At 58.5% G+C, this 27,952-nt stretch overlaps 1 protein-coding gene across 2 annotated transcripts; it reads right to left on the bottom strand.

The window, feature by feature from the left end:
• Positions 1–44: 44 nt before the first annotated feature.
• Positions 45–26,135, bottom strand: Kcnn1 (potassium calcium-activated channel subfamily N member 1). Of its 2 annotated transcripts, XM_052162484.1 has the most exons (11): positions 26,053–26,135; positions 25,179–25,465; positions 23,627–23,739; positions 16,435–16,911; positions 16,090–16,185; positions 14,236–14,654; positions 12,315–12,456; positions 5,028–5,138; positions 4,433–4,560; positions 2,589–2,658; positions 45–1,305 (listed from the first exon to the last, which is right to left on the bottom strand). In XM_052162484.1, exons 4-11 carry the CDS (start codon positions 16,822–16,824, stop codon positions 1,060–1,062), a joined length of 1,602 nt encoding a protein of 533 aa, XP_052018444.1. In that variant the 5' UTR covers positions 16,825–16,911; positions 23,627–23,739; positions 25,179–25,465; positions 26,053–26,135; the 3' UTR covers positions 45–1,059. The 2 variants fall into 2 exon arrangements, with proteins under 2 accessions (XP_052018444.1, XP_052018445.1); XM_052162485.1 differs by lacking the exons at positions 23,627–23,739; positions 25,179–25,465; positions 26,053–26,135 and adding an exon at positions 18,434–18,480.
• Positions 26,136–27,952: the final 1,817 nt, after the last annotated feature.

Here is a 27,952-nt window from a genome sequence, read left to right as displayed (position 1 = left end):
GCAGCCCTGTCGTCCCCCAAATGTCACCACCGGAGTCCCAAGTCACCTACAGCCTTGTTTATTTCGGCGCCACCCCCCAGGTCTTACTGTGTAGACATTGCCATCCACCTGCCTTTGCCTCCCAAGTGTTAGGGATAAAGGCGTGTGTCGCATTGACCTGCCTTGTTTTATTTCTTCTGGTCCGGCTTTGATCCCAGTCCCCTTTCTGATGGACAGGAGCTAACACTGAGCTCAGAAGGGACAGGACCTTCCCCAAGCCCCCAGGGGCCGTCTCAGGAAGGAGGGAGCATTTATTAAGCACCTACTGTCTGACCGGTGTGGGGTTGGGTTAGGCCTGTTTCCCTGACGGACTTGCCCCACAGCAGCGGAGTAAACCCAGTCCCACCCCACAGCTCCTCCCCAGGGACCCCAGCACAGGCCACCATCCTCCTGATGGCCTTATCAGGAGCTGCGATGACTTGGACTCCATGGCTGCTCTGACGGCCGCCTATCCCTGTGAGGCGTCAAAGTCGGGAACCTGAGGTCTGAAGGGACTGTGGCGACCCTGGCCTCACCCTCTCGGGCCTGCACCTCCCGGCGCCCGCCCTTGCTTTGACATCAGGATTCCCCACCTGATGAAGCAGAACCCGCCCCACCCGTTCTGTTTGCCAGGCGTGCTTGCCTCACTCAGACCCCTGCTGTGCGGCCGCCGGGAAGCGGCCTCCACTCTCGATCTTACTCCAGCTAGAAAGGTCCTGAAGAAAAGTTTCAGTCCCTGTAGACAGCAGGCACTCAACGCGTGCGCAGCGACTTCCCCCCTGCCCCCGCCCATTCTGGAATCCAAAGGCCAGGTCACCCGCCGCCTCTGGGAGGTGCTCACCACCCCCTGCCCCGCGACCCCCTCCTTGCCCTCCTGGGGCTGGGGACAGCTTAAGGGGGCATGGATCCCGGGGCAGCCTCGGAGAACGAACGCCAGTCCAGTGGGCTCGGCTCCACCCAGGCTTGTCAATGCGGAAGTCCGGAGGTCCAGCTGTGGCCACACGATGGCGGAGGCCGAGCAGTCTAGTGACCAGCAGGCCATCACCCACAGTCTGATCCCGCGGTGGGCAGCCAGTGGCTTCGTGGGCTCTGGGTGGCTGTGGCCAGGGGGCCAGGCCCGGCCCAGGGCGGTGGCAGAGGGCATATGGCTTGGGCTATGAGGCCTGGTAGGGCCTGCAGGGAGGCGCCCAGGACGTCCAGGCGGCTCTCCAGGGCGGCCAGGCGCGCCTCCAACTCCTCCTGCTGGGCCTGCAGCTCCGACACCACCTCATATGCGATGCTCTGCGCCTGCAGGGACGGAGACAGACCGAGTGACAAAGGGAGGGACCAAGGAGATGGACGGCTAAGGACAGTGGGGCCGCCATGAGATTAAAGAGCAGGGCACTGAGCAGCTTCTGTTCCAGCCTCTGCCGGCTGTGACCAGCAGAGGGCGCCAGAGGTGCGGAGTCCCAACACAGGCGCCTCGCTCTGCGCCAGGGGGCTTCCTCTCCTTTGGGCCACCATGCCTTTGCCCAGACTGTACCTCACCCGTCCCCAGTTGTCCAGAAACCCGGATGTGACATTTGGAGACACCCATAACTGTAGCCAGCCTTCAGTCGCTCACAGCCCTCTCTGGTATTTTATTTACTTATTTACTTGAGACAGGGCATAAATAACCTTATGGTCTTGGCCAACCTGGAACTCGCTATATAGACCAGACTGACCTCGAACTCACAAGCCAGAGTTCTGGGATTAAAGGTGTGTGCCACCACCACACCCGGCTTGGCTTTGCTTGTTTGTTTGTTTGTTTTGATTTTGGGTCCCCCCCCCCCCAGACAAGGTTTCTCTGTGTAGCCCTGACTGTCCTGGAGCTCACTCAGTAGACTAGGCTGGCCTCGAACTCAGAAATCTGCCTGCCGCTGCCTCCCGAGTGCTGGGATTACAGGCGTGCGCCACCCGGCTGTTTATTTGTTTATATGTATGTGTGTTTTGACACAGTCTCCAGGCCGTCCTTGGATCTGAAGCAATCCTCCTCCTACAGCCGTATGAACACTGGAGTGAGCTATGTGAAATGAAGCACTATGACTTCTGAACTCTAGAAGCTGAGGCAGGAGGATCAGAAGTTCTAAGTTATCCCTAACCACACTGTGAATTCCAGAACAGACTGGGCTACATGACACACTGTCTCAAAGGCAACAAAAAGAATTTAACATCTTCCGAAGACATTACTGGGTAGAATGAGACTGGGAGGTGGAGCCCCTGCCTGGAATCCCAGCTGAGGGGCTGGGGCGTGGCTCAGGGTGGAGCCCTGCCTAGAATCCTAAGCTGTATACGTAGTCAATGCTGGGTCTCTATAGCCCAGGCTACTTTTGACCTCCTAGCCTCAAAGGAGCCTCTGCCTCAGCCTCTGGGGGAGCTGGGACCCTGCGTGTGGTCCCATGCCTGGAACGTCACTCAGGAATTTAAACTGAAGAGCCACACTCAGCACAAAGGCTGCTGCTGCACTGTGGGCTTCCAGCCCCTCTGACTGGACTAACCCTGTGTCCCCGGAAGGAAGGCCCTGTCCTCCCCTCTCGCCCTGCTGTGCTCACCTTGGCCAGCTCGGCCAGCGTGTTGGCCTGGTCATTCACCTTCCCTTGTTCAATCTTCACACTCCGGAGCCTGGGGACAGGGCAGGAACAGGGGCGGGTCAGGCTCCAGCAGAGCCTCGGGGCTGAGGGTGGGATGCAGGCCCATGCACGAGACAAAGACACACACACCCTCTGCCCACTCGGGACCTGCCTGCGGCACGACCCTGCCCATGGGCAGCACGCGCCACCAGGCTTCCAGTCCCTCTACGATCTCAGACTTACTTCTGGGCCCTGGGAGGAGCCAGGAGAGCGTAGAAAGACAAAGAGAAAAGCATAGCGCAATTTTAATCTCATGCAGCAACGTCCTGAGTGGCCCCCGCCCCATCACCAGGTGCCTCCCAGGTCCTGGGCTGCCAAGGAGCTGCTGCCTCCACGGACGGGGCAGGGATCTGATCTCAGAAGGCAAGAGGCCAACCCCTTAAGACACCTGTGTCCTGTCACCCTGGGACTTCCGGGCAGCTCTGGGTAGCTGCAGTCACTGCCCTTTCTCCCACAGCCCTGTGAATGGCAGGTGTTAGACACCTTGCTTCCATGGGTGACTTGCTCAGAAAACATCCTGGATGGAGACAGAGGCTAGCAATGGCAGTGTCGTGGGGATCAGCACATGGACAGGATCAGGGATCAGCACACACAGATAGGATCAGGGATCAGCACACACAGACAGGATCAGGGATCAGCACTTGGACAGGATCAGGGATCAACACATGGACAGGATCGGGGATCAGCACACACGGACAGGATCAGGGATCAGCACATGGACAGGATCAGGGATCAGCACACACAGACAGGATCAGGGATCAGCACACACGGACAGGATCAGGGATCAGCACATGGACAGGATCAGGGATCAACACATGGACAGGATCGGGGATCAGCACATGGACAGGATCAGGGATCAGCACATGGACAGGATCAGGGATCAGCACACACAGACAGGATCAGGGATCAGCACACACAGACAGGATCAGGGATCAGCACATGGACAGGATCAGGGATCAGCACACAGATGTGAACCCACAGCTGCTGATCAGGAGTGGTGCCCTTGACCCCTGCCAAAGGTGGGTTCCACTCTCTCTATGCCACACCCTGCGTACGCCTCCCCGGGAGGGAGTGTGGGCTGCCTCCTAAGACCCAGAGTTCTGGCACCCGAGTGTCACAGCATCACAGGCAAGGGCGGGGCAGATAGATGCGCAGTACTGGGAGCTCGTGAGGGCAGAGGGGCTGCAGCCTCCACCCGCCAAGGAACACCGCCGCTGCGGAAATTCAGACCCCACTCGTACGTGCCTCTGGGTGTGTTTCCCAGGACTGTCCCTTTTTGGTTTTACTTCCTTGGTTTCCCAGGAGCTAAAACACTAGTTGCGTTGTCAGGGCTCTCCTCAGCCCCCCTAGCTGTGATGCCCGCCCCGCACCTCCCTGTCTCAGCCTGCGCTTCACACCATCCTCAGCATGGCTGCCTCGGGGACTCCTGCTGTGCCTCTGCCTCCCTCTAGGCCCTAAACCAAATGCGTTTGATCTCAATAACTACTGTAGGATACAGGGAAAGTGACGGAGGGGCGTGGTGGCGGAGGGGCGTGGCGGCGGAGGGGCGGGGCTACATCTGACCACCACCTCCCAGACACACGTGACTCACAGGGGGCTACTGTCTTCCTAGATCCTATTCTTCAGTCCCCCAACCTCCCGCTTTCCTCTTCTGGAATCTTCTGGAACATTCTTGAACATTCCCTGAGGTCAGCACTAGGGGAAGCTGTGCGTGGCTCCGGGAGCCCGGGGAGCGGAGAAAGGAGCTGCGAAGGAGCGGGACTTACTGATGGATGGCCTGAAGGAACTTACGCTGGTGTTTCCGAACCCGGCCTCGGTCTGGCGTCTTCACGAGCCTGGTGTGTTTGTAGATGAGCCACGTCTCCCTGAGAACGTTTGCGGCGGCGTTTTTGACCTGGGGATCAACAAAGAATATTAAAGGGTTGTAGCATCAGGGAGCTTGAGAGCCCCTGATTTGCACGGTCTATGTTGCCCAGGCTAGCCCCAATCCCATTATGTAGCTGAGGCTGGCCTGTTCGCTTGCCTCCAGCTTGAGTGCTGGGATGATGGCACCCACCACCAAGCCTGGTTTATGTGGTCCTGGGCGGGAGGGAGTCCAGGGCTCCGTGCACGGCAGGCAAACGCCGCCCACGGAGATCTAGCCCCTCGTTTTATACACGGGGAACCAAAGCACAGAAAGGGCTGTGTGCAAATGCTGAAGAGTTTGGGGTGTGCACTTAGCGGCTTGATCCAGAGCTGGGAGCGCAGCGTGGCCATGTCTCCCGTGTGCTGCGGACCGTGGACACTGGGCTGAGCCTGATGCCGCGTTGGAACAGCTACGGTGGGGACCCACAGAGACAGGTGCGGCCTGCAGGGCCTCACCCGCTTGGTGAGCTGTGTATCCATCATGAAGTTGTGCACGTGTTTCTCAGCCTTGGTGAGTTCCAACTTCCGGGCCACGACGGCCACCACGAGCGCAGTGCAGCCTGCTCCCTGTGAGTGGTGGGAGGGCGAGTCAGAATCCCAACGCCAGGCACGCCCTCCTTCAGGAAGCCCCCAGTGCCCTGGTCCCTCTGCGACAGTAGGAGGGGGACATGAGCAGTTACACAGGAAAGCGGGAGGGTACTCCGTCATAGTGACTCAGGGAGCCTCCCACGCCCAAGAGGCCATCAGGCCACGGAGGGAAGGTGCAGGGGCTGAGCTCAGGCGTAGTGACCACAGAGTCCAGGGACCACCGTGATGAGCCTGTCTCAACCCTAGTTGGGATTAGGGTCTTTAAGGACCAAGAAGCCTCTTTTGGGGAAAAACCACATTAAAAAGGCCAAAGCAGCTTGCTGGAAAGTTCTGGAGGGAATACTATAGAGATCCACACAAAAGCACAAAAGAGCAAACCACGGTCACACAAAGAGTCACCCATGTCTGCTTCCCGAAAGACCGGGCCGCAAAGCCTCAGAATGAAGAAAAATGATGTGTGCTGGAAATGAGAAATCAGAAAGTGTGACTGACGGTGCCCAGAAAGGGAAGTGGGCAGAGGAGAGCCAGCATCCCAGATGCTCAGGAGGCAGAGTGGGTGGGGCCCCAGAGGCCAGGAGTTTCAGGACAGCCAGGAGCACAGTAAGACTCAAAAAAAAAAAACAAAAAAAAAAAACAGTGGTTGGGGGCGAGGCTCAGGGGTGGAGCCCCTGTCTAGGATCCCTCGTTGAGAGTGTCCCTCCAGCTGCTAGTTAGAATTTTCTGAAGGAGTCATACTTTTAAAACTATATCCATTAAGGGACTATGGTTAACCACAGAACGGTCTGGAAGAGATCTGGCCCATTAGGGAATATAGTTTTGTATTCCCTCCAGGCCGCTCTGGGCTGGGAGGCTTCAGCTCTGTGCTCTGGGAAAGTGCGTTCCTCCTCTTTTCTTGGGTGGAACACGGCCAGGTGAATTAGCCAAAGTTCCATGAAGCCTTTTAGGGAGCCGGTCACATGAGCGCGACCTGGCAAGAGCCAGCTAAGGTTCGTGTGGCTGAGAACGTCTTACTTTTAGTTTAATTTTGTTTTGAGACAGCATCTCTTACAGTGACCCAGACTGGCCTGGAAGCGCTCATCCACCTGCCTCAGCTTCCCAAGTGTTTGGATGACAGACATGTGCTACCATGATGTCCGATGATTCTGTTTTGGCAAGAATATTGTGCTTCAGCAAGAATAGTGTACTAGTGGCTTAGAAAACTGCTGCCTAGCCTGTGCTGCTGCTGTCTAGCCTGTGCCGCTGCTGTCTAGCCTGTGCCGCTGCTGTCTAGCCTGTGCCGCTGCTGTCTAGCCTGTGCCGCTGTTGTCTAACCTGTGCCGCTGCTGTCTAACCTGTGCCGCTGCTGTCTAACCTGTGCTGCTGCTGTCTAGCCTGTGCCGCTGCTGTCTAACCTGTGCCGCTGCTGTCTAACCTGTGCCGCTGCTGTCTAGCCTGTGCCGCTGCTGTCTAACCTGTGCCGCTGCTGTCTAGCCTGTGCCGCTGCTGTCTAGCCTGTGCCGCTGCTGTCTAACCTGTGCCGCTGCTGTCTAACCTGTGCTGCTGCTGTCTAGCCTGTGCCGCTGCTGTCTAACCTGTGCTGCTGCTGTCTAACCTGTGCCGCTGCTGTCTAGCCTGTGCCGCTGCTGTCTAGCCTGTGCTGCTGCTGTCTAGCCGCTGCTGTCTAGCCTGTGCCGCTGCTGTCTAACCTGTGCCGCTGCTGTCTAGCCTGTGCTGCTGCTGTCTAGCCTGTGCCGCTGCTGTCTAGCCTGTGCCGCTGCTGTCTAGCCTGTGCCGCTGCTGTCTAGCCTGTGCCGCTGCTGTCTAACCTGTGCCGCTGCTGTCTAACCTGTGCTGCTGCTGTCTAACCTGTGCTGCTGCTGTCTAACCTGTGCTGCTGCTGTCTAGCCTGTGCCGCTGCTGTCTAGCCTGTGCCGCTGCTGTCTAACCTGTGCCGCTGCTGTCTAACCTGTGCCGCTGCTGTCTAACCTGTGCCGCTGCTGTCTAGCCTGTGCCGCTGCTGTCTAGCCTGTGCCGCTGCTGTCTAACCTGTGCCGCTGCTGTCTAACCTGTGCCGCTGCTGTCTAGCCTGTGCCGCTGCTGTCTAACCTGTGCCGCTGCTGTCTAGCCTGTGCCGCTGTTGTCTAACCTGTGCCACTGCTGTCTAGCCTGTGCCGCTGCTGTCTAGCCTGTGCTGCTGCTGTCTAGCCGCTGCTGTCTAGCCTGTGCTGCTGCTGTCTAACCTGTGCCGCTGCTGTCTAGCCTGTGCTGCTGCTGTCTAGCCTGTGCCGCTGCTGTCTAGCCTGTGCCGCTGCTGTCTAGCCTGTGCCGCTGCTGTCTAGCCTGTGCCGCTGCTGTCTAACCTGTGCCGCTGCTGTCTAACCTGTGCTGCTGCTGTCTAACCTGTGCTGCTGCTGTCTAACCTGTGCTGCTGCTGTCTAACCTGTGCTGCTGCTGTCTAGCCTGTGCTGCTGCTGTCTAGCCTGTGCTGCTGCTGTCTAACCTGTGCTGCTGCTGTCTAACCTGTGCTGCTGCTGTCTAACCTGTGCTGCTGCTGTCTAGCCTGTGCTGCTGCTGTCTAACCTGTGCCGCTGCTGTCTAACCTGTGCCGCTGCTGTCTAGCCTGTGCCGCTGCTGTCTAACCTGTGCTGCTGCTGTCTAACCTGTGCCGCTGCTGTCTAACCTGTGCTGCTGCTGTCTAACCTGTGCTGCTGCTGTCTAACCTGTGCCGCTGCTGTCTAACCTGTGCTGCTGCTGTCTAGCCTGTGCTGCTGCTGTCTAACCTGTGCTGCTGCTGTCTAGCCTGTGCTGCTGCTGTCTAACCTGTGCTGCTGCTGTCTAGCCTGTGCTGCTGCTGTCTAACCTGTGCCGCTGCTGTCTAGCCTGTGCCGCTGCTGTCTAGCCTGTGCTGCTGCTGTCTAGCCTGTGCTGCTGCTGTCTAGCCGCTGCTGTCTAACCTGTGCTGCTGCTGTCTAGCCTGTGCTGCTGCTGTCTAACCTGTGCTGCTGCTGTCTAACCTGTGCTGCTGCTGTCTAACCTGTGCTGCTGCTGTCTAGCCTGTGCTGCTGCTGTCTAGCCGCTGCTGTCTAACCTGTGCTGCTGCTGTCTAGCCTGTGCTGCTGCTGTCTAGCCTTTGCTGCTGCTGTCTAACCTGTGCTGCTGCTGTCTAACCTGTGCTGCTGCTGTCTAACCTGTGCTGCTGCTGTCTAACCTGTGCTGCTGCTGTCTAGCCTGTGCTGCTGCTGTCTAGCCGCTGCTGTCTAGCCTGTGCTGCTGCTGTCTAGCCGCTGCTGTCTAACCTGTGCTGCTGCTGTCTAGCCTGTGCTGCTGCTGTCTAACCTGTGCTGCTGCTGTCTAACCTGTGCTGCTGCTGTCTAGCCTGTGCTGCTGCTGTCTAGCCGCTGCTGTCTAACCTGTGCTGCTGCTGTCTAGCCTGTGCCGCTGCTGTCTAGCCGCTGCTGTCTAACCTGTGCTGCTGCTGTCTAGCCTGTGCTGCTGCTGTCTAGCCGCTGCTGTCTAACCTGTGCTGCTGCTGTCTAACCTGTGCTGCTGCTGTCTAGCCTGTGCTGCTGCTGTCTAGCCTGTGCTGCTGCTGTCTAGCCCCTGCTGTCTAACCTGTGCTGCTGCTGTCTAGCCGCTGCTGTCTAACCTGTGCTGCTGCTGTCTAACCTGTGCTGCTGCTGTCTAACCTGTGCTGCTGCTGTCTAGCCTGTGCTGCTGCTGTCTAGCCGCTGCTGTCTAACCTGTGCTGCTGCTGTCTAGCCTGTGCTGCTGCTGTCTAGCCGCTGCTGTCTAACCTGTGCTGCTGCTGTCTAGCCTGTGCTGCTGCTGTCTAGCCGCTGCTGTCTAACCTGTGCTGCTGCTGTCTAGCCTGTGCTGCTGCTGTCTAGCCTGTGCTGCTGCTGTCTAACCTGTGCTGCTGCTGTCTAACCTGTGCTGCTGCTGTCTAGCCTGTGCTGCTGCTGTCTAACCTGTGCTGCTGCTGTCTAGCCTGTGCTGCTGCTGTCTAACCTGTGCCGCTGCTGTCTAGCCTGTGCCGCTGCTGTCTAGCCTGTGCTGCTGCTGTCTAGCCTGTGCTGCTGCTGTCTAGCCGCTGCTGTCTAACCTGTGCTGCTGCTGTCTAGCCTGTGCTGCTGCTGTCTAACCTGTGCTGCTGCTGTCTAACCTGTGCTGCTGCTGTCTAACCTGTGCTGCTGCTGTCTAGCCTGTGCTGCTGCTGTCTAGCCGCTGCTGTCTAACCTGTGCTGCTGCTGTCTAGCCTGTGCTGCTGCTGTCTAGCCTGTGCTGCTGCTGTCTAACCTGTGCTGCTGCTGTCTAACCTGTGCTGCTGCTGTCTAACCTGTGCTGCTGCTGTCTAACCTGTGCTGCTGCTGTCTAGCCTGTGCTGCTGCTGTCTAGCCGCTGCTGTCTAGCCTGTGCTGCTGCTGTCTAGCCGCTGCTGTCTAACCTGTGCTGCTGCTGTCTAGCCTGTGCTGCTGCTGTCTAACCTGTGCTGCTGCTGTCTAACCTGTGCTGCTGCTGTCTAGCCTGTGCTGCTGCTGTCTAGCCGCTGCTGTCTAACCTGTGCTGCTGCTGTCTAGCCTGTGCCGCTGCTGTCTAGCCGCTGCTGTCTAACCTGTGCTGCTGCTGTCTAGCCTGTGCTGCTGCTGTCTAGCCGCTGCTGTCTAACCTGTGCTGCTGCTGTCTAACCTGTGCTGCTGCTGTCTAGCCTGTGCTGCTGCTGTCTAGCCTGTGCTGCTGCTGTCTAGCCGCTGCTGTCTAACCTGTGCTGCTGCTGTCTAGCCGCTGCTGTCTAACCTGTGCTGCTGCTGTCTAACCTGTGCTGCTGCTGTCTAACCTGTGCCGCTGCTGTCTAACCTGTGCTGCTGCTGTCTAGCCTGTGCTGCTGCTGTCTAGCCGCTGCTGTCTAACCTGTGCTGCTGCTGTCTAGCCTGTGCTGCTGCTGTCTAGCCGCTGCTGTCTAACCTGTGCTGCTGCTGTCTAGCCTGTGCTGCTGCTGTCTAGCCGCTGCTGTCTAACCTGTGCTGCTGCTGTCTAACCTGTGCTGCTGCTGTCTAGCCTGTGCTGCTGCTGTCTAGCCTGTGCTGCTGCTGTCTAACCTGTGCTGCTGCTGTCTAACCTGTGCTGCTGCTGTCTAACCTGTGCCGCTGCTGTCTAGCCTGTGCCGCTGCTGTCTAACCTGTGCCGCTGCTGTCTAGCCTGTGCCGCTGCTGTCTAGCCTGTGCCGCTGCTGTCTAGCCTGTGCCGCTGCTGTCTAGCCTGTGCCGCTGCTGTCTAGCCTGTGCCGCTGCTGTCTAACCTGTGCCGCTGCTGTCTAACCTGTGCCGCTGCTGTCTAACCTGTGCCGCTGCTGTCTAACCTGTGCCGCTGCTGTCTAGCCTGTGCCGCTGCTGTCTAGCCTGTGCCGCTGCTGTCTAGCCTGTGCCGCTGCTGTCTAGCCTGTGCCGCTGCTGTCTAACCTGTGCCGCTGCTGTCTAGCCTGTGCCGCTGCTGTCTAGCCTGTGCCGCTGCTGTCTAGCCTGTGCCGCTGCTGTCTAGCCTGTGCCGCTGCTGTCTAGCCTGTGCTGCTGTTGTCTAACCTGTGCCGCTGCTGTCTAACCTGTGCCGCTGCTGTCTAGCCTGTGCCGCTGCTGTCTAGCCTGTGCCGCTGCTGTCTAACCTGTGCTGCTGCTGTCTAACCTGTGCCGCTGCTGTCTAACCTGTGCCGCTGCTGTCTAACCTGTGCCGCTGCTGTCTAACCTGTGCCGCTGCTGTCTAACCTGTGCCGCTGCTGTCTAACCTGTGCCGCTGCTGTCTAGCCTGTGCTGCTGCTGTCTAACCTGTGCTGCTGCTGTCTAACCTGTGCTGCTGCTGTCTAACCTGTGCTGCTGCTGTCTAGCCTGTGCTGCTGCTGTCTAACCTGTGCCGCTGCTGTCTAGCCTGTGCCGCTGCTGTCTAGCCTGTGCCGCTGCTGTCTAGCCTGTGCTGCTGCTGTCTAGCCGCTGCTGTCTAACCTGTGCTGCTGCTGTCTAGCCTGTGCTGCTGCTGTCTAACCTGTGCTGCTGCTGTCTAACCTGTGCTGCTGCTGTCTAACCTGTGCTGCTGCTGTCTAGCCTGTGCTGCTGCTGTCTAGCCGCTGCTGTCTAACCTGTGCTGCTGCTGTCTAGCCTGTGCTGCTGCTGTCTAGCCTGTGCTGCTGCTGTCTAACCTGTGCCGCTGCTGTCTAACCTGTGCTGCTGCTGTCTAACCTGTGCTGCTGCTGTCTAACCTGTGCTGCTGCTGTCTAACCTGTGCCGCTGCTGTCTAACCTGTGCTGCTGCTGTCTAGCCGCTGCTGTCTAGCCTGTGCTGCTGCTGTCTAGCCGCTGCTGTCTAACCTGTGCTGCTGCTGTCTAGCCTGTGCTGCTGCTGTCTAACCTGTGCTGCTGCTGTCTAACCTGTGCTGCTGCTGTCTAGCCTGTGCTGCTGCTGTCTAGCCGCTGCTGTCTAACCTGTGCTGCTGCTGTCTAGCCTGTGCTGCTGCCGTCTAGCCGCTGCTGTCTAACCTGTGCTGCTGCTGTCTAGCCTGTGCTGCTGCTGTCTAGCCGCTGCTGTCTAACCTGTGCTGCTGCTGTCTAGCCTGTGCTGCTGCTGTCTAGCCGCTGCTGTCTAGCCTGTGCTGCTGCTGTCTAGCCTGTGCTGCTGCTGTCTAGCCTGTGCCGCTGCTGTCTAGCCTGTGCCGCTGCTGTCTAGCCGCTGCTGTCTAACCTGTGCTGCTGCTGTCTAGCCTGTGCCGCTGCTGTCTAACCTGTGCTGCTGCTGTCTAGCCTGTGCCGCTGCTGTCTAGCCTGTGCTGCTGCTGTCTAACCTGTGCTGGTGATGGTGCTTGCCTTTAATCCCAGCACTCAGGAGGCTGAGGCGTGCGGACCTCTGAGATTTCAAGCGCAGCCAGGGCTACAAAGTGAGATTCCCGTCTCAAACCAAGACAAGAAAACTGTTGCTTAAATTGGGAGGAAAGGAATCTGATGTCCCAAGTGGACCACGCCCGCCACGAGGAGAGCCAGGGATCCTCCTCTAGAGTGACCGCAGACAATCGTTTAGAGGTGCTGATGAGCCACTTAGGCTCCCCAAATCAGATGTGGGGCCGACTGAGACCTCTAGGTACAATGTGGTATCCCCAGGACTCCCAGACGTGGGGTGCGGGACAGGGCTCTGCGCTCACCATGATGCCGGTGAGCAGACACACGCCCTTCCCGCAGTACGTATGCGGCACCATGTCTCCGTAGCCGATGGACAGGAAGGTGATGGAGATGAGCCACATGGCTCCCAGGAAGTTGCTGGTCACTTCCTGTTTATCATGGTACCTGGTGTTGTGGGGACAGACAAGGCTCATCACTCCTGCTGTCCCCACAATCTCCACTCACCACATCCCTAGGGATGGGGATAGCACTTTGGGGCGTGCTCCCTGGAATATCAGGGTCTGGGGTGTGGGCTGAGTGGTGAAGGCTGGGAGGGGTACCATGCCGTCCTCCCCGACGGTGCTCCCTCACACCCATGCCGTCCTCCCCGACGGTCCTCCCTCACACCCATGCTTCAACCCACCATGTCTACCCTCCCTAACGCCCTCGGCACGACCAAGGGTGGCCCAAAGGCACAGCCACATGGAAGACAGGCACGTAGGGTAGACACTGGGAAGAACTTTCCACAGCACAGTCAGTGAGGCCTGAGGAAAGAGGACTGGGGGAGAGAGATGGCCAGAGGTGGTTATAGATTAAGGAGGGGGAGGGGAGCGCAGCGGGTGGGGACAGGGGACAGAGGGCACCAGATAACAGAGCTGGCTTTTGGCCTCTGTGGGAAGGGCAGCCTGAGACCTCACCTACTGGAGCTGTGGAGACTGAGCACCCGACTGACCAGGGCAGGGGCCACTCAGGCTCAGGGGTGGGAGGGTGGAGGGGGCAGGGAACTTGCTCACAGTCCCAGCTTCCCAGCCATGACACTATAGTTAGTGTTGGTGACATTGGGCATCATGTGACCCATGCTGCCCTCGGGCAATGTACTTAAGGACATCCTCCTGCCTCCACCTCCCTAGTGCTGAGCTGACAGGCACTGTCCCCATGCCAGACTGCACCTACAGGGTGACCCAGGTGCAGGGATGGGGACACCGTGTGGGGACAGCCTATGGGGGTACAGCATGGCAGGGAGGCAGACAACAGAGCGTGGAATTGAGACAGGGGCAGAGCAGGGGTGCAGGAAGGGTGGGGCTAAGGAACTGCAGGCATTTCAGATCCCTGAGAGGCGGCCTGAGCCCTAGAAGGACAGAAGTGGGGAGTCCTGGGTCTCCCTCCAAGGCCATCCCTGCACAGCTGTGGCAGACGACCTCGGACCCACCTAGGCATCCCCGTGTGACACACCTGTCTGCTCAGTCAGGTCTGGAACCCCTGGCAAGTCCTTCAATCCCCAGTCCCCGAGGACTCTGTCTCCTTCTCAGGGATGTCAGGGGGCGCGACAACATTTCCTCCCTCCCTCCACACCGCCAGTTAGATCTCTGGTCCCCCGGAGATGACAAAGACCCTGCACTCTGGGTGGTCCTTCCTCCCAGCCACGCCCATCCTGGCCACCAGCTCCCCTCTGTGGCAGCAAATCTTAAATTCTCCAGAGGAGGAGCTGGGTGGCTGAGTCATGGGGTGGGGGGTGCAGGGTGCAGGGGTGGGATGGAGGTTAGAGGTTAGAGGCAGCTCAGCTGACTGTGGGACTCATGTGTCGCCCCCTAGGGTCCAGATGGCCAGAGACAGGGAGGGAAAGTTAACATTAAACTTCCACCTCGTACTTGGTGGCCCTGAGCCCCGAGTTCCACCCCAGCTCCCCAGAAATAAGAAAGCAGGGGTGTCAGTGGAGGGACTGGGCGGGGGCAGCTCTGAGCCTGTGGCCCCTTCTGCTGAGCTGAAGTCAGAGGCCAGCATGGGATGCCTGGAGGTAGGGACTGAACGCTGGGTAGGGACAGACGGACACAGAGATACTGGGGTCCCCTGTGCAGGCTCCTGCGAGGTCACAGGAGGACAGAAAGTGTCTAGAGGTGAATGGAGTGAGGTGGGGACCTGGGGCTTGGGGTCAAGGACAGGACGGTGGCAGTCCCGGGCAGTCACCTCTCACACACGCGCACTGTCCACGCAGCAACGATCCAGGAGGAGATGCTGAAGACCAACAGCACAGTGCCGGGGCAGATGGTCATGAGTGTCTTGGTGACGAAGCGTGTGTTGAAGGTGACACGGTTAAGGGCCCCGATGCTGCGGCTGGACGCATCGGTGAAGATGCGGCTGTGCAGGAGCATGACCCGAGCCAGCAGGTAGAGGCGCAGGAACATGGGGATGGACAGGAGCACGTCCAGATCGGCGTCAGCGGCCGACGGCACCAGCGAGAAGGCCAGCCGCGCTGTCCACGTGAAGCGGTAGTGACCGGGCACCGGGTGGATGGCGCACACGGCCAGCTCCAGCGAGATCAGGGACACGCGCTCCCACGTCATGGCGATACGCCAGTCATCGGCGCCATTGTCCACCAAGAACAGCTGCAGGGAGGAGGCGGCTGAGTGGGCCCGAGGGCGGGGCCCTGAGTGGGCCTGAGGGAGGGGCCCTGAGTGGGCCTGAGGGCGGGGCTACCACCCAGCTCAGGATTTTGGACAAAGATTACTTCTGTTTGTGTAATTTTGAGAGAAGGTCACATTTAGCCCAGGCTGGCCCTGAGCTTTTGGATAATCAAGAATGATCAGCTGGGCGGTGGTGGCGCACACCTTTAATCCCAGCACTTGGGAGACAGAGGCAGGTGGATTTCTGAGTTCGAGGCCAGCCTGGTCTACAGAGTGAGTTCCAGGACAGCCAGGGCTAAACAGAGAAGCCCTGTCTTGAAAAAACCAAAAAAGAAGAAGAGGAAGAAGGAGGAGGAAGAGGAGGAGGAGGAGGGGGAGGAGGAGGAGGAGGAAGAAGAAGAAGGAGAAGGAGAAGGAGAAGGAGAAGGAAAAGGAGGAGGATCCTGAAGTCCTGATTCTTTGCACCAAATATTTGTCGACAGGTGTAAAACAGCCCATTTGCCTAGTTTGCTTTGTCTTTTTGAGACAGGCTCTTATTATAAAGCTCAGATTGGCATTGAACTATCAGGAATCCTCCTGCCTCAGCCTCCAAAGTCCTGGGATGACGGGGTATGCACCATGTAGGACACTTGCTTTTTCAGCTGTAGCTAAAACTCAAAGTGTTTAAAACTAAAGGTGCTCGCTCTGCTGGCAAGCTGGGGACCTCAGTTCAAGTCCCAGATTCCAAAGAAATGACCTGCACATGTACACACACACACACACACACACACACACAAAGAAAAAAAGTAGGCGCTAGGCTGGACTCTGGGGAGAGTGCTTGCCTCGCTGCCCTGGGTCTGATCATCTGAACTGCAGAGAAGTCCTTCAGTTCAATGTCCTCCCAGCCCTGCTGCACACATACAGTCAGACGCTGTCTTGGAATCACAGTGTGATGCGGCGAGCCTCAGCAGCCTCCCTGTCATCAAGAGGGGACCTGCCCCACACTGCGGGTGACACCTCCTCCGTGGCCCAAGTGCCCAGTCGTGATCTCATCACTGCCAGCTCCCGGTCTGACTCCCTCAGCCCTGCAGGCCAGAATCTGTTCATCTTAGCAACATCCCCCATTCTGGAACCGTCTCAGCAACGCAGACTACACCTGTGGCTTTGTGGCCTCCCTCGGCCTCCATCCCTCTGCCTTGGGTCAGAATGTCTGGGTGGGAATCAAAGGAGCGGCTGGGAAGAAAAACAGGTCATCCCAGCACTGGGAGATGCTGACAGGAATTTCAGTAATTTCCAGCCTGGGCTACCTGAGACCCTGTCTCAAAAACAGAAAACATCCTCTTGAAGGCAGACAAAGCGGGGACACTGGAAGGGTCAAGAGTGGGACATTAGGCCCTGGCCAGGCATTGGGGCGTGCCTCTGACACGTGAGTACCAACCTGGATCTCACGGGCGTGGTACAGGACGACGAGGCCAAGCAAGATGGCCGTGGACAGGCTGATGAGGCACTTCAGGGCGAAGGAGCACAGGGACCCCTGTGCACAGAGGGAGGGCGCTGTGGGTTCCCGGCACAGTGGCCCAGGTGCAGCTGACGACTGACATGGCCACCCAAGTGGGGTCTGTCCCTGTGGCTTCCCCCACTCCAAGTCTCAGCTCCTCAGCTCCCAGAAGCATGTCAGTGTCGCCCAGCCTTACGCACCCTGACGACTCCTGCAAGCAGTGCCCACCCGTATCCCCCACCCGCGCTCATGGGGCCGCCTGAGACACCGAGGGGCGGGGCCTACCTTGGTATACACACCCCAGGACAGCTCCGTTTCTGTCACCATGACCACAATCCCAAACATGCCAAAGATGAGCGCATAGTCACTGAGCCGTTTACGTTTCTCGAAGAGGGCCCTGCGGTGGCCCAGACGGTGGCTGACCGTTGGGGGCTTCCCTGAGCCTGTCGTGTCCTCCTCTTCCTCTTCCTCTTCCTCCTCCTGCTCCTGGGGATGGCCCCTGGGGCCACCGTGTGACAGCACAGCAGGCGGGCCCTTGGCCACCATCTGCAGGCCTGGGCCTCGGGTGGGCTGCGGGGGGCGGCCCGCCTGGGGTTCCCCAGGCTCCCAGCCCAGGAATCCAGGCCCGCAGCCCAGAGGCCGCCCCGCGCTGCCATTGTGGCTGCGGCTACTCATGGCCACTCGCCGCCGTGGGTGTGGGCCGGGCACGCAGCAGGCCCTGTCGGGCCCAGCATGGCTCAGCTGCAGGGCTTCTGAATGGACCTGTGGAGACAGCAAAGACTGAGAGTCACTGTGGCCATTCCAGAACATTCCAGGATGCACTGGTCATCTGGAAAGTCAGTGTTTACCTGCCCTGCTCAGAGCCCGCCTCGGCAGCCGCGTGCCTGGTCACCACCCTGGCCCACGAGCACCTCCTTCCCCTCAAGCTACAGATGGCAGGTGACAAGGCAGCCGGGGTGCCTGTGAGGCCTCCGGCAGATCTCTCCACACACACACACACACACACACACACATATGAAGAGGCAGGGTGGGGCTGTGACTCAGCCTGACACACGTGCCAAGCACAGCCTCGGAGCTGTCATGGTGTTCCCCGAGACAGCATCCTCCTGGGCAGGCTGGGCTAGCACAGGAGGACGGATGGGTGCAGAGCAGGCCGGGGAATCCACCTCAGCCACCAGGCCTGGCCTGGCTGCATTTTGAGCCTCGAGTTGAAAGGCCTGTCTGGCGCCCAGGCCAAGGGGAGCTCCTGTTCTGCTTTTATAGAGAGGAGCTGAGGGAGGGGGGGGCAGCAGCTGGGTCCTCGGCCTGCACCAGGTCAGAGCAGAGGCTGAGGAACACGGCCTGGTGGTGGCTAAGCTGAGGGCAGGACCCTGACAGGGAACCAGCCTGGCTCTGCCCGAGGGCTGAGCTGGGGACAGAGCTGCTTTCCCTCATGGCCTGGGGTACCAGCTCAGTCCATTTTCTCTTGTCTTCCGTGATTTTATTTGCTTACTTTAGAGCCAGGCTGTCAATCTACGGTCCAGGTTGGCCTAGAGCCTGTGACAAACACCAGGAGCTGGGACGGCAGGTGTGAGTAGCCACACTGAGGAGTGGTGACAAAAACCTGTCATGTAAGCAGCTGGGGAGGCTGAGGCAAGAGATGCTACATGGCAGGGCTAGCCTGGTCTAGGTAAGTTTGAGACCAACCTGGGCTACCTGAGAACCTGCCTCAAAATAAAATAAAATAACCGGATCAGTAGGTGTTCCTTGCTGTGAGTCTCAAGGAGGCACCCACCTCCCACACCCCTTTGCAGGAACCACGGTGAGAATGGCCCCTGACAGAATCTCCCAGGACACTAGACCTGGGTCAGGCGGCCTCCCCAGCAGCCGGAGGGGAGCAGGGTAGAGGAAGGGAACCAGAGCTGTCCTCACCGGGCTCACTGACTCCCAGGGTGACCGGCTCTGCTTGCCTTTTGCCCAGCGGCTACCAGGGTGCTTACAAGGCCAGGCTGGCAGCCCAGGTGCTGTCACTGAGCACCTTGACCTCGGTTCGGGGTGGCCGGCGAGCGCGTGCTCCTGTCACTGGCTGTATCACAGCCACCCCTGTGCACGGACTTCGTGCACTCAGCGTCTCCCACTCGCAGTCTTCCCTCACTGGGGGACACGCGCACCCACTCTTCTCTGTCCCTGACCCTGACCCCGTGGCGACACCATCCCCGGCGTCGTCCCTAGCTGCAGAGCCCAGGGACTCGCCATTACTCCCCGCCCCCGCCGACACAGACAACCTGCTTCCTCTCGCCAGTACCTGCGGGCGACGGCGGGGACTTGGACCCGCGTGCCAGCGCGTCCCCGCCACGGCCGGCCAGGGAGGGGGAGCAGCACCGCCCCGGATGAGCGGCGCCTTGGATTGGCTGAGTGCGCCAGCCCCCGCCCCCGTGACCCCACAGGCCCCGCCCATGCTTAAAGCTCCCTCCTGGGCACTCTGCAAGAATTGCAGCCCGGGTGATGGACTTCTACGCAGGGGCAGCCGGCCATCGCAGGGGATCCTGCACACCCGGCCCTCATCTCTGCGGACAGACAAGCCCCCTCACCTAAGGACCCCGATCCTGAACCCTATCAGCCTTGCGGGCAGAAAAACCTCCAGGGAGCTGGGATCAACAGGACCTGCTCCTCCCATCACCACAGCCAAACCTGCAGAGCTCACTCACACAAGTTTTTGTTTTGAATCAAGGTCTCACATAACCTAGGCGGGCCTCAAACTCACTGTGAAGTGCAGGCTGCCCAAGAACTCACCCGGGAGGCCAGGTTAGCCTAGAACTGGCTTTGTAGCCAAGAGTGACCTTGAAGTCCTGTTCCTTCTCCCTCTATCTCCTGAGCGCTGGGATAGGCCTGGGCCACCCTCCCCAGATCATGCAAAGTTTTTGTGGTCTTGGGTTTTTTGTGTGTTTGTGTTCTTTCTTTCTTTTTCAGTCTTTCTTTTTCTGTTTTTCTTTTCTTTTCTTTTTTTTTCTTTTTTGATAGCTCTGTAGCCAAAGCTGATCTTGAACTTACTCACTGAAATTCTCCTGCCTCAGCCTTCTTCCTAAGGTGCTGGAGTTTCAGGTGTCTGTCTCCTAAGACCCCACCCCCAGACGCCTTCAGTCACATGATTGCTGACGAGCTGCTTCCTGACCCAATGTCCATGCAGCTCAGGGACCCTCGGGAGGACCGAGGGGCAGGCGTGGGACCAGCATGTGCCCCGCCCGCCCGGGAGCAGTGACAGTCCAGGTGTCTGGGAGCCAGATGGAACTAGAGGGACAGGCCAAGAGCGCCGGGTTCCGTTCTGTCTCCAGCCCCCAAACCTTCTGCGTGGGGCACCTCACTGCAGCCCTGGGCCTCCCCTCCCTGCCCCTACCTGTCGGACCACCCAGGAATGTTTTTGGTTTTTTGTTTTAGAAAGGGTTTCTTGTTTGTGAGACTCAAACTCACTGTAGAGCTGAGGACGGCCAGGAGCTGGCCCTCCTGTCTCCACTCTCGGGCCCTGTCTCAGAGGACACGCCTGGGCCATCAAGCCACACTTGTTCAGTGCTGACAACAGAACGTACGGCTTCCTAAAACCTGGCAAAGCACTCCACCAGTGAAGCTATAAGCACTCAAGCTCCTGACGCCTCAGCCTCTCAGCTCCCAGGGACTGGGGGCGCGCCCCTGTTTGTCATGAGAACTGGGATGCCCATCTAGCTCTCCTGGGGCCCCCGACTCAATATGCACCCCCTGGTGCCTATGACCACAATCAAGTCCAGCAAAGGAATTCACAGGCTCAGCAGGCACTGCCTCTAAAATACACCCCTTCCCTCTTGGGGCCTACCTTGCCTTCAAGGAGCCAACTCGAGGAGGAGGAGGAGGAGGAGGAGGAGGAGGAGGAGGAGGAGGAGGAGGAGGAGGACGGGGAAGTATCCTAGCAACTAGTTGGAATGGCCTGGAGGCCTCTGGGAACCTCAGCACTGGAACAAATGAGGCTGGCAGTCTTAATGGGCAGGGACTGTTTCTGGGCTTGAGTGCAAACCTTCATCCTAGGCATGGGCTCCAGGAGGCCACAGTGGGCAGGAAGGGAGCAGAGGAGCCACAGACACACTTGAGATCCTGTTAGACTCCTGTGACAGGAAACGGCCTTGCAAAAACTGTCCTTCAGAAGCTGCTGAACGCGAGGCCCTTCCTTATGGCCTGAGGGCTGAGCCACCAGCTCTGGGCCGTGGCTGAAGGACACCAGGGAACCCTCTCAGGCCTGAGGGTACCCGGAGACAGGGCTGAAGCAGACGTGGGCTGGTCACACTTAACCTCAAACTTCCACCATAGCCACCGAGCTCGGAAATCAGCCAGGCCAGCAGCACACGCAGCAGCACACGCTGCAGCACACGCAGCAGCACACGCAGCAGCACGCGCAGCAGCACGCGCAGCAGCACAGGCAGCAGCACAGGCAGCAGCACGCGCAGCAGCACAGGCAGCAGCACAGGCAGCAGCACAGGCAGCAGCACAGGCAGCAGCACAGGCAGCAGCACAGGCAGCAGCACAGGCAGCAGCACGCGCAGCAGCACAGGCAGCAGCACAGGCAGCAGCACAGGCAGCAGCACAGGCAGCAGCACAGGCAGCAGCACAGGCAGCAGCACAGGCAGCAGCACACGCAGCAGCACACGCAGCAGCACAGGCAGCAGCACGCGCAGCAGCACAGGCAGCAGCACGCGCCACACCAGTGCTTGGGAGGCGGAGCCTTGAAGATCATAAGATAAAGCTAGGAAGCCAATGGGCTGCAGCCCTGTCCCAAAATGAACAGAAAATTAGGAAGGAGTTTGTCATAGCTGAGTGTGCAAAGGCCCTGAGGCAGGGGCAGAGAAGGAAATCACAGGAGAAGTAGGGGCACACAACCTAGGGAGCTGATTCTGGGCTATCTGGGGCTCAGCGATCTTGGCTGTACCCATCAGTGTGCCCTGAGCACATCCTGTATACAAAGCTCGCACTCTCAGGGAGAACAGGAGCCCCAACAAGCCAGATCTCAAGTGGGAGAGCACTGGCCCCAGTCTTCTCCAGGAAAATGGCCCCCCAGTAATACACAAGGTGTCTCCATCAGCCTCCTAAGGAGGCTTTTGAAGACCCAGCTCACTCACCTCTGTGACCATCAGGACCTCCATTTGTCCCAAAACTTCACAAACTGACCTTATTCAGAAGTACTATTTGATGTTTTTCTTTGTTTTTTTTGTTGGTTGGTTTTTTTTTTTTTTTTTTTTGGATTTGGCTTTTTCGAGACAGGGTTTCTCTGTGTAGCCCTGGCTGTCCTGGAACTCACTTTGTAGACCAGGCTGGCCTTGAACTCAGAAATCTGCCTGTCTCTGCCTCCTAGAGTGCTGGTATGTGCCACCACCGCCCAGCTTTCTTTGTTTTAAGACACAGTCTTAGTTCCTGCTGTGTGCAGAGGGCCCAGGCCAGACCTCCTGCTCAGTAGCTAGCTATGCAGTGTTTGTTGATTGACTAATACTGACTCCATGGGCAGCGCACAGATGACATTAGATATCAGTTAGAACGGGAAACTGAGGGGTGGGTCAGGATCTTTGGGACCTACCTTTAACTCCATCAACCAGGCTGTGTGACACTGAGCAGGTCACCAACCTCTTCAAGAGGACAGAACTGGGTAATGTCTCCAGCCACTGTTGTTGTTCTTAACATCTGGTATCTTTTCCAGGCCTTTCCCCTTGAGCTTCAGGAGGTTTTGCCATTGTTGTTATAGTATTTATTTATTTATTTATTTATTTTTATTCTCCCTTGTTTTCTTGCTTCAAGGTAGGGGTCTCATGTAGCCCAGGCTCTCCTCAAAATCACTACATAGCCAAGGATAACCCTGAACTTCAGATATTCCTAGTTCCTTCTGCCACATGCCTAGTTTCCCCAGTGCTGGGAATGGGAGCCAGGGTTTGGTGTGGGCCAGGCTAGTGTGAGCAGCCCCAGCCCTTTTAAAATATTTAATTAAGCCGGGCGGTGGTGGTGCCCGCCTTTAATCCCAGCACTTAGGAGGCAGAGACAGGCAGATTTCTGAGTTCGAGGCCAGCCTGGTCTACAGAGTGAGTTCCAGGACAGCCAGGGCTACACAGAGAAACCCTGTCTCGGAAAAAACCAAAATAAATAAATAAGTAAATAAAAATATTTAATTGAGAGGGCAGATGCCCACTTCTGTAACTAGGACTCCAGAGGATCCAGCACCTCCTCTGGCTCCCAAGGTCAGCAGCATTGCACCTGATACACAGACAACCATGTATAAATCACACACACACACACACACACATACTAAATCCTTAAGTTTTTTTAAATTTGGGGCTAGCAAGATGGCTCGGCAGGAGCAGCCGCTGCTCTGGAGGAGGCCCAGGCCCGACCCACACCAGAAGCTCACTGCCTCCTACGTCTCCGCCTGCCTGCGTTCACATGCGATGCCTTCACAGACATATACTTAAAAAAAATCACAATTAGGACGAGGTAGCGTTGCCTTTAGTCTGAGCACTCGGGAGGCGGAGGCAAGTGGATCTTTGTGAGTTTGGGGCCAGCCTGGTCTTCAGAGCAAGTTCCAGGACAGCCTGGGCTATACAGAGAAACCCTGTCTTGAGAACTGCGCCCCCTAAAGAGTTAAAATTAATTAAAAAATAATCTTAATTGACTTCAAGTCTGTGTGTGCTTTGTTTAAAGGGACAGGATTTTCAGTTACCCTGGTCTCAGGCTCACTACCGAGTCACGGTGCCAGCTGAGCCTTCCGTGTACCGCTTCCTAGTGCTAGGTTATAGGATCGGCAGACCGACGTGGACCACTGGTTTATTTATTGTTTACTTATTTGTTATCCTGTGTGTGTCTCTTTCTTTGTCTCTCTCTGTGTGCATATGTTGCTCCTCTCTTTGTGTGTGTACGTGTCTCTCTCTCTATCTCTGTGTGTGTGTGTGTGTGTGATGTGTAGTGTCCCTGAGCAGGCCAGAGGGTATCAGGTGTCTGTGGCTCACTCTTGGATTTCTACCCTTGACACAGGGGTTTCTCACTCACTTGGAGGTGGGGGTCAGAGAGCAAGCCCTGCATGTTCCTGTCTCCACCTGTACAGTGCTGAGTTCCAGGCACAGGCATGGCCACACCCTGCTTTCCTGTGTGCAGGCTACATGCAGATCCACACTGGGAAGTACACAGCAGTCCTCCCCTTGCTCACACAGCAGTCCTCCCCTTGCTTACACAGCGATCCTCCCCTTGCTTACACAGCTGTCCTCCCCTTGCTTACACAGTGGTCCTCCCCTTGCTTACACAGTGGTCCTCCCCTTGCTTACACAGAGGTCCTCCCCTTGCTTTCACAGCAGTCCTTCCAGTCCTGGCTTTGCTTTTTGCTGCTGTTTTTTGAGACAAAGTATCCGTTCTGTAGCCCAGGCTGTCCCCCAACTCCAACTCAGGCCTAGCAGTCATCAACTTTCCTACCCCAGACCCAGGGGACCAAGGCTAGGTAACTCACCCTGGGGTGCAAGGGGCTCTGGAAACCACCAAGCTGACGTCTGTGTTCTCCGGTGTCTTGAAGTTGCCCTCAGAAGTGGGATGGCTCTGCCCGGGACTCTTTCTTCTCCACACCTGTAAGGACCAGACATGGGAACCCGATGGGACAGGCCACAGGGTTCCTCTTCTTGTACTTTGCTCTTGGCTTCTGAGACAGGGTCTCTGTGTGGCCCTGGCTGTCCTGGAACTCTCGCTGTAAACCAGGCTGGCCTGGAACTCAGAGATTCAGTGTGCCTGTCTTGTCCTGTAAGTGCTGGGATTAGAAGACATGTGCCCTCGCCAGGCTGAGGGTCTGTGGACCTCAGGGTTCTTTAAGATTAGTGACCCACAGCTGTGAGCCCAGCATTTGAGGCTGGAGGATCTCAAGTTTCAAAACAAGCCCGGGCTTCACAGTAAGATTTTGTCTTTTAAAAGCCAAACAAACAAACAAACAAACAATCAAACCAAATCAAAGAAATAAAGCAGGTGGAGCAGGTGGCCCAGGCTCAGGGTACTACTGTGTACTACTCAGGGCCAGAGGAAGGCTGGCCGCGGGTTCAAAGCCAGCCGGGGCTTTCTCCCAAATATATAAGAACTGCTTCTTTGTAGATGAGGCCTTGGGAGAGCGTGGTGCTCCCGAGGCTATGGGCGTTTTCAGAGGCCACGCCCTCCTTGAGCCAGGCTGTTCCACACGCCCCTTCCCCTCCAACCCTGGTCCTTCCTTGGTCGCTGTTGAGAACTCTTCTCTTTTCTCTTTTCGCAGGACCTGGGCAAGGGGCAGTGGCCACGGGTAGTGGCGGGGTGGTGGCCCAGGAGAGCTGACAGTGGCTGGCTGGGGAGGGCATGGGTTGCCAAGGTCACTGCTGGCCTCCTAGGTGATCCACACGATCCGGGTCTGGGCCTGGCCAGCCCAGTTAGACCGTGGCCCTGAACGGGTCCTGGGGATCCTAACTTAACCTCCCTCCTAGTTCCTGGTCACCAGATTGAGGGGCTTCACACCCCAGGCTCAGGGATGAAGCAAAAAGCTTTTACAGTACTGCACCCAAGGGTTGCTGGGTTCGGGACTGCTCTGCCCCCCCACCCCCCGCCTTGCTGGGTGACCTTGGCTGAGTACTAGCTTTCTCTGCACCCCCCCCCCCGCCCCCAGCTACCCACCGCAGGTGTTGGCTGACCGAAAACGCCAGAGGAAAAGCCTGAGGGTCTAGCGGGTCAGCTCCGAGGCTCCTGACGCCACCTCTGGAGGGAATCCCCACCAAACAAGAGGACCAATGCCTTAAGGAAGGAGCCATGGGGAGTTGCGAGCAGGACTGCCACCCTGAGTGACTGGCAGTTCCCAGGTCCCCAACCTCACCTGAAGCTGAGCCCCTCTTCCCCAGGGACTCGGCGTTCGTTCTGGGGCAGAGTCTCTGCTCCCGGTTGTCTGGGGAAGCTGAAGTTCCCGCAGGTTTCCCGAGGATCGGTAGACTTAATGAAGCCCGGCAAAGAGACACCCCCACCTCATCGCCCCCCTCCCGCCTTTGTGCCTGTTCACTCACCAGCAGTCTCCAGTCGCAGCTGCTGGAGTCCCTGCGTCCCGGCCCGAGAGCAAAACCAAGTGAACAAGCAGCCGGGCAAGGGCGTGGGAACAGAGGTGCGCGCGCCGCTGCAGCGCGGACCCCCACCCGCGCAGCCCGCTGGGGACGGTCAGGTGTCCCCTCCGTGGCGGCTTCCAGCGCGCTCCCCGCCGAGGCCGAGGACAGTGACCGAGGACAGGCCAAAGGCTGGGGCGATCCTTGGTGTCCGCTGGCGTTACGCGCGCAGTTTACAGACGGAGAAACTGAGGCTGCAACAAAGACCGGGAATCCTTGCCCTTCAACTCAGCCAGGCGCAGGCTGTGTCCTCCCACAGGGAACTGCACTCGGGAGAAGCTGAGCCTGGGGCAGGGGAGGGTCGAGAGGGAGAGGCGCCGGGAAACTCCAGCAGCAGATGACGAGGCCCAGGCTGGAAGGTCCTGGTTGCGGGGCGAGGGGTGGAGTGACCAGAGAAGCAGGAAGAGAAAACTTCTCTGTGTGTCTGGCTGGAAGGGGGGGCTCACGCGGCTTGAGTCCCCCGCCCCCTGCGCCCCTAACGGCGGATGCCGGGGTGGCGGGACCGTGAAGGTCAAACTACCCAGCCAGAACAATGAGCCTCCTGGGGTCTGGGCTGCACAAGGAGCTCAAAAGCAGAGCCTGGGGCTGGGGAGAGGCCGAGACCCTTTTGGTGATCTTGGGCTAGACCCGAGACTCAGTTTCCCCAGCCCACTCTGGGGTGGCTCTCTAAAACTAAAATGTGGGCTGCTGGCTCTGTCCTGCTTTGTCCTCTAAGTGTCGACCCCCCCCCAACCCCCTCGCAGCCCCTCCCTCCTAGCCCCACCCCTGAGCACCCACCCACCTTCTGCCACAATCTGAGACAGGGGGATTTCCTCCTGGGAATCTAGAGGCCTTTAAGAGTCTCCATCATTTTTCGTTGTTGTTATTTTTGTTTTTGTATTTTTTTTCTTCTATATGTTCTAAAAATAGTTCCCCTCTTGCCAGTCCCCCAGCCCGCAGCACGTCGTGAGCTGGGCCGCCCTCCCGGCGGTGGCCGGGGATTCCTCGGACGGGCGGGGCTGGGGTGGTGACAGGCGCGGGCTGCGAGCGAGCGCCCCTCCCACCGCGGGCGGGCGGCGAGAAACAAGACAGAAAGGGGGACTTCTGGGTCTGCAGAACAGAGCTCGAGAGAGGGACGACAAAGGACGCCTGTCGCTGTGGGGAACCCTGAACCTTATCTCGCCCTGAGTTGAGTCCTCGAGACGCGATTCTTAAGACTCCCTACAATCCCTGCCTCGTGAAAAACCTTGACAGCCTGGTGACAGGTGGCCTTGCTGTCCCGCACATATCCCCGGTCTCTCCTTGCCAGCGAGGAGAGCACCCTGACTTTCCCCAGCCCCAGTCTTTCCCAGACCCCCTGGGTGACCCCTGACCAAACCCAGCGATCTCGGAACCGGTCCAGCCTCGGGAGCTGAGCATCTGGACTCCTTGGCCAGCTCTGCTCTGCACCAAGCACGCTCACCTCTCATTCAGAGTCCGCGACCCGCATCCCTAGAGGCCCCCTCGCTCCGGGCTCAGGTCCCCGGCTCCCTCCATTCCTGATACATTCATCCTCCTCGCCAAGGAGAAAGACGAGCCTAAAGACATTAGGGAGCCGGGAGGAAGCTGCAATTGGGGCGAGCCCACCTCAAATAAAGGTGCCAGGGAAGGGAGGCTGTGCGCACGCACCTGGGAAGGACCTTTGGACCCAGCACAGAAGTCCTTCATGCCTTCTGCGGCGTATCCCCGAAACTTCAGTAAGGCAGTGGCGCTGCCCCGCCCTGGGGACCGAATACAGTGTGTGTTCAAGGTGTCCGCTGAGACCTGACGCTTCTTGCGCCTCCTTGTTCCCATAGCCTCGTGTGTCACACGCTCTCTTTGAAAAGGATGGAAGGAAAGCTTTGTGCTAAGGACAAAGGCGCAAGGAAGGCGTCGGCACCCTAAAGAGAGTGGCGCTGCGGCCTACGACAGGAGACTGTCCCTCTGGACACTCCACGCACCTCTTAGTGATGCGAACCCAGAGGCACAGGCTGGGCCCTGGGTCCTGGAGGCCACCAAAGGCGCAGCCCCGGGTTAAACGGCTCGGAGCTGCGCGAGGGCGCCACGTCTTTGCCTACACAGTCTGGGCTGGAGTTCATGGCACCAGGATGGGGAGAGGCTCGAGTCGTGGGGAAGAGGAGGGAAAGGGAGAGGCTGGGGAGATGGCTGAGGATGGAGAAGCGCAGAGGGGAGGGGGAAATGAGCAGTGGAGACCGGAGGAGAGGAGCCAAGTAACGGCTGCGGGCTCCACCGGGTCATCTATTTTTGATTTTTTTTCCACAAGGGCTCGCCGAGCCCACGCTGGCCTTGAACTCCTAATTCTACCTCCACTAAGTGTTGGGATAACAGGTGTGGCAAAACGTGCGGGGCGACCCGGTTCTCCTCTACAGCAGCGGGCGGGTTCCTTTGTCCTCGTCGCCCTCGCCGCGCTCAGGGGGAACCCCCGGCCCTAGCGGCGCATGCGCACATCTGCCCGGTTTCCCTGTAGTCCTCATTCTGCAGCCCCCCCCCCGTACGGTCGCCATGGCAACCGCGAGGGCGGAAACCTGGGGAAGACCCCGCCGGCACCCCTCCCCCGCCGCCCTCGCCGGGAGCTCCTCCCCTGATCGAGCCGATTACCCCGGACCGCCCCGGACCGCGTGGGCGCTGGGGCGGTGGAGGATTCCCCTAGTCCCCCGGGACGC

The sequence above is a fragment of the Apodemus sylvaticus genome, chromosome 18 (genome assembly GCF_947179515.1).
Source record: "Apodemus sylvaticus chromosome 18, mApoSyl1.1, whole genome shotgun sequence".
NCBI lineage: Eukaryota > Metazoa > Chordata > Mammalia > Rodentia > Muridae > Apodemus > Apodemus sylvaticus.
This window is presented reverse-complemented; position numbering and strand designations above follow the sequence as displayed.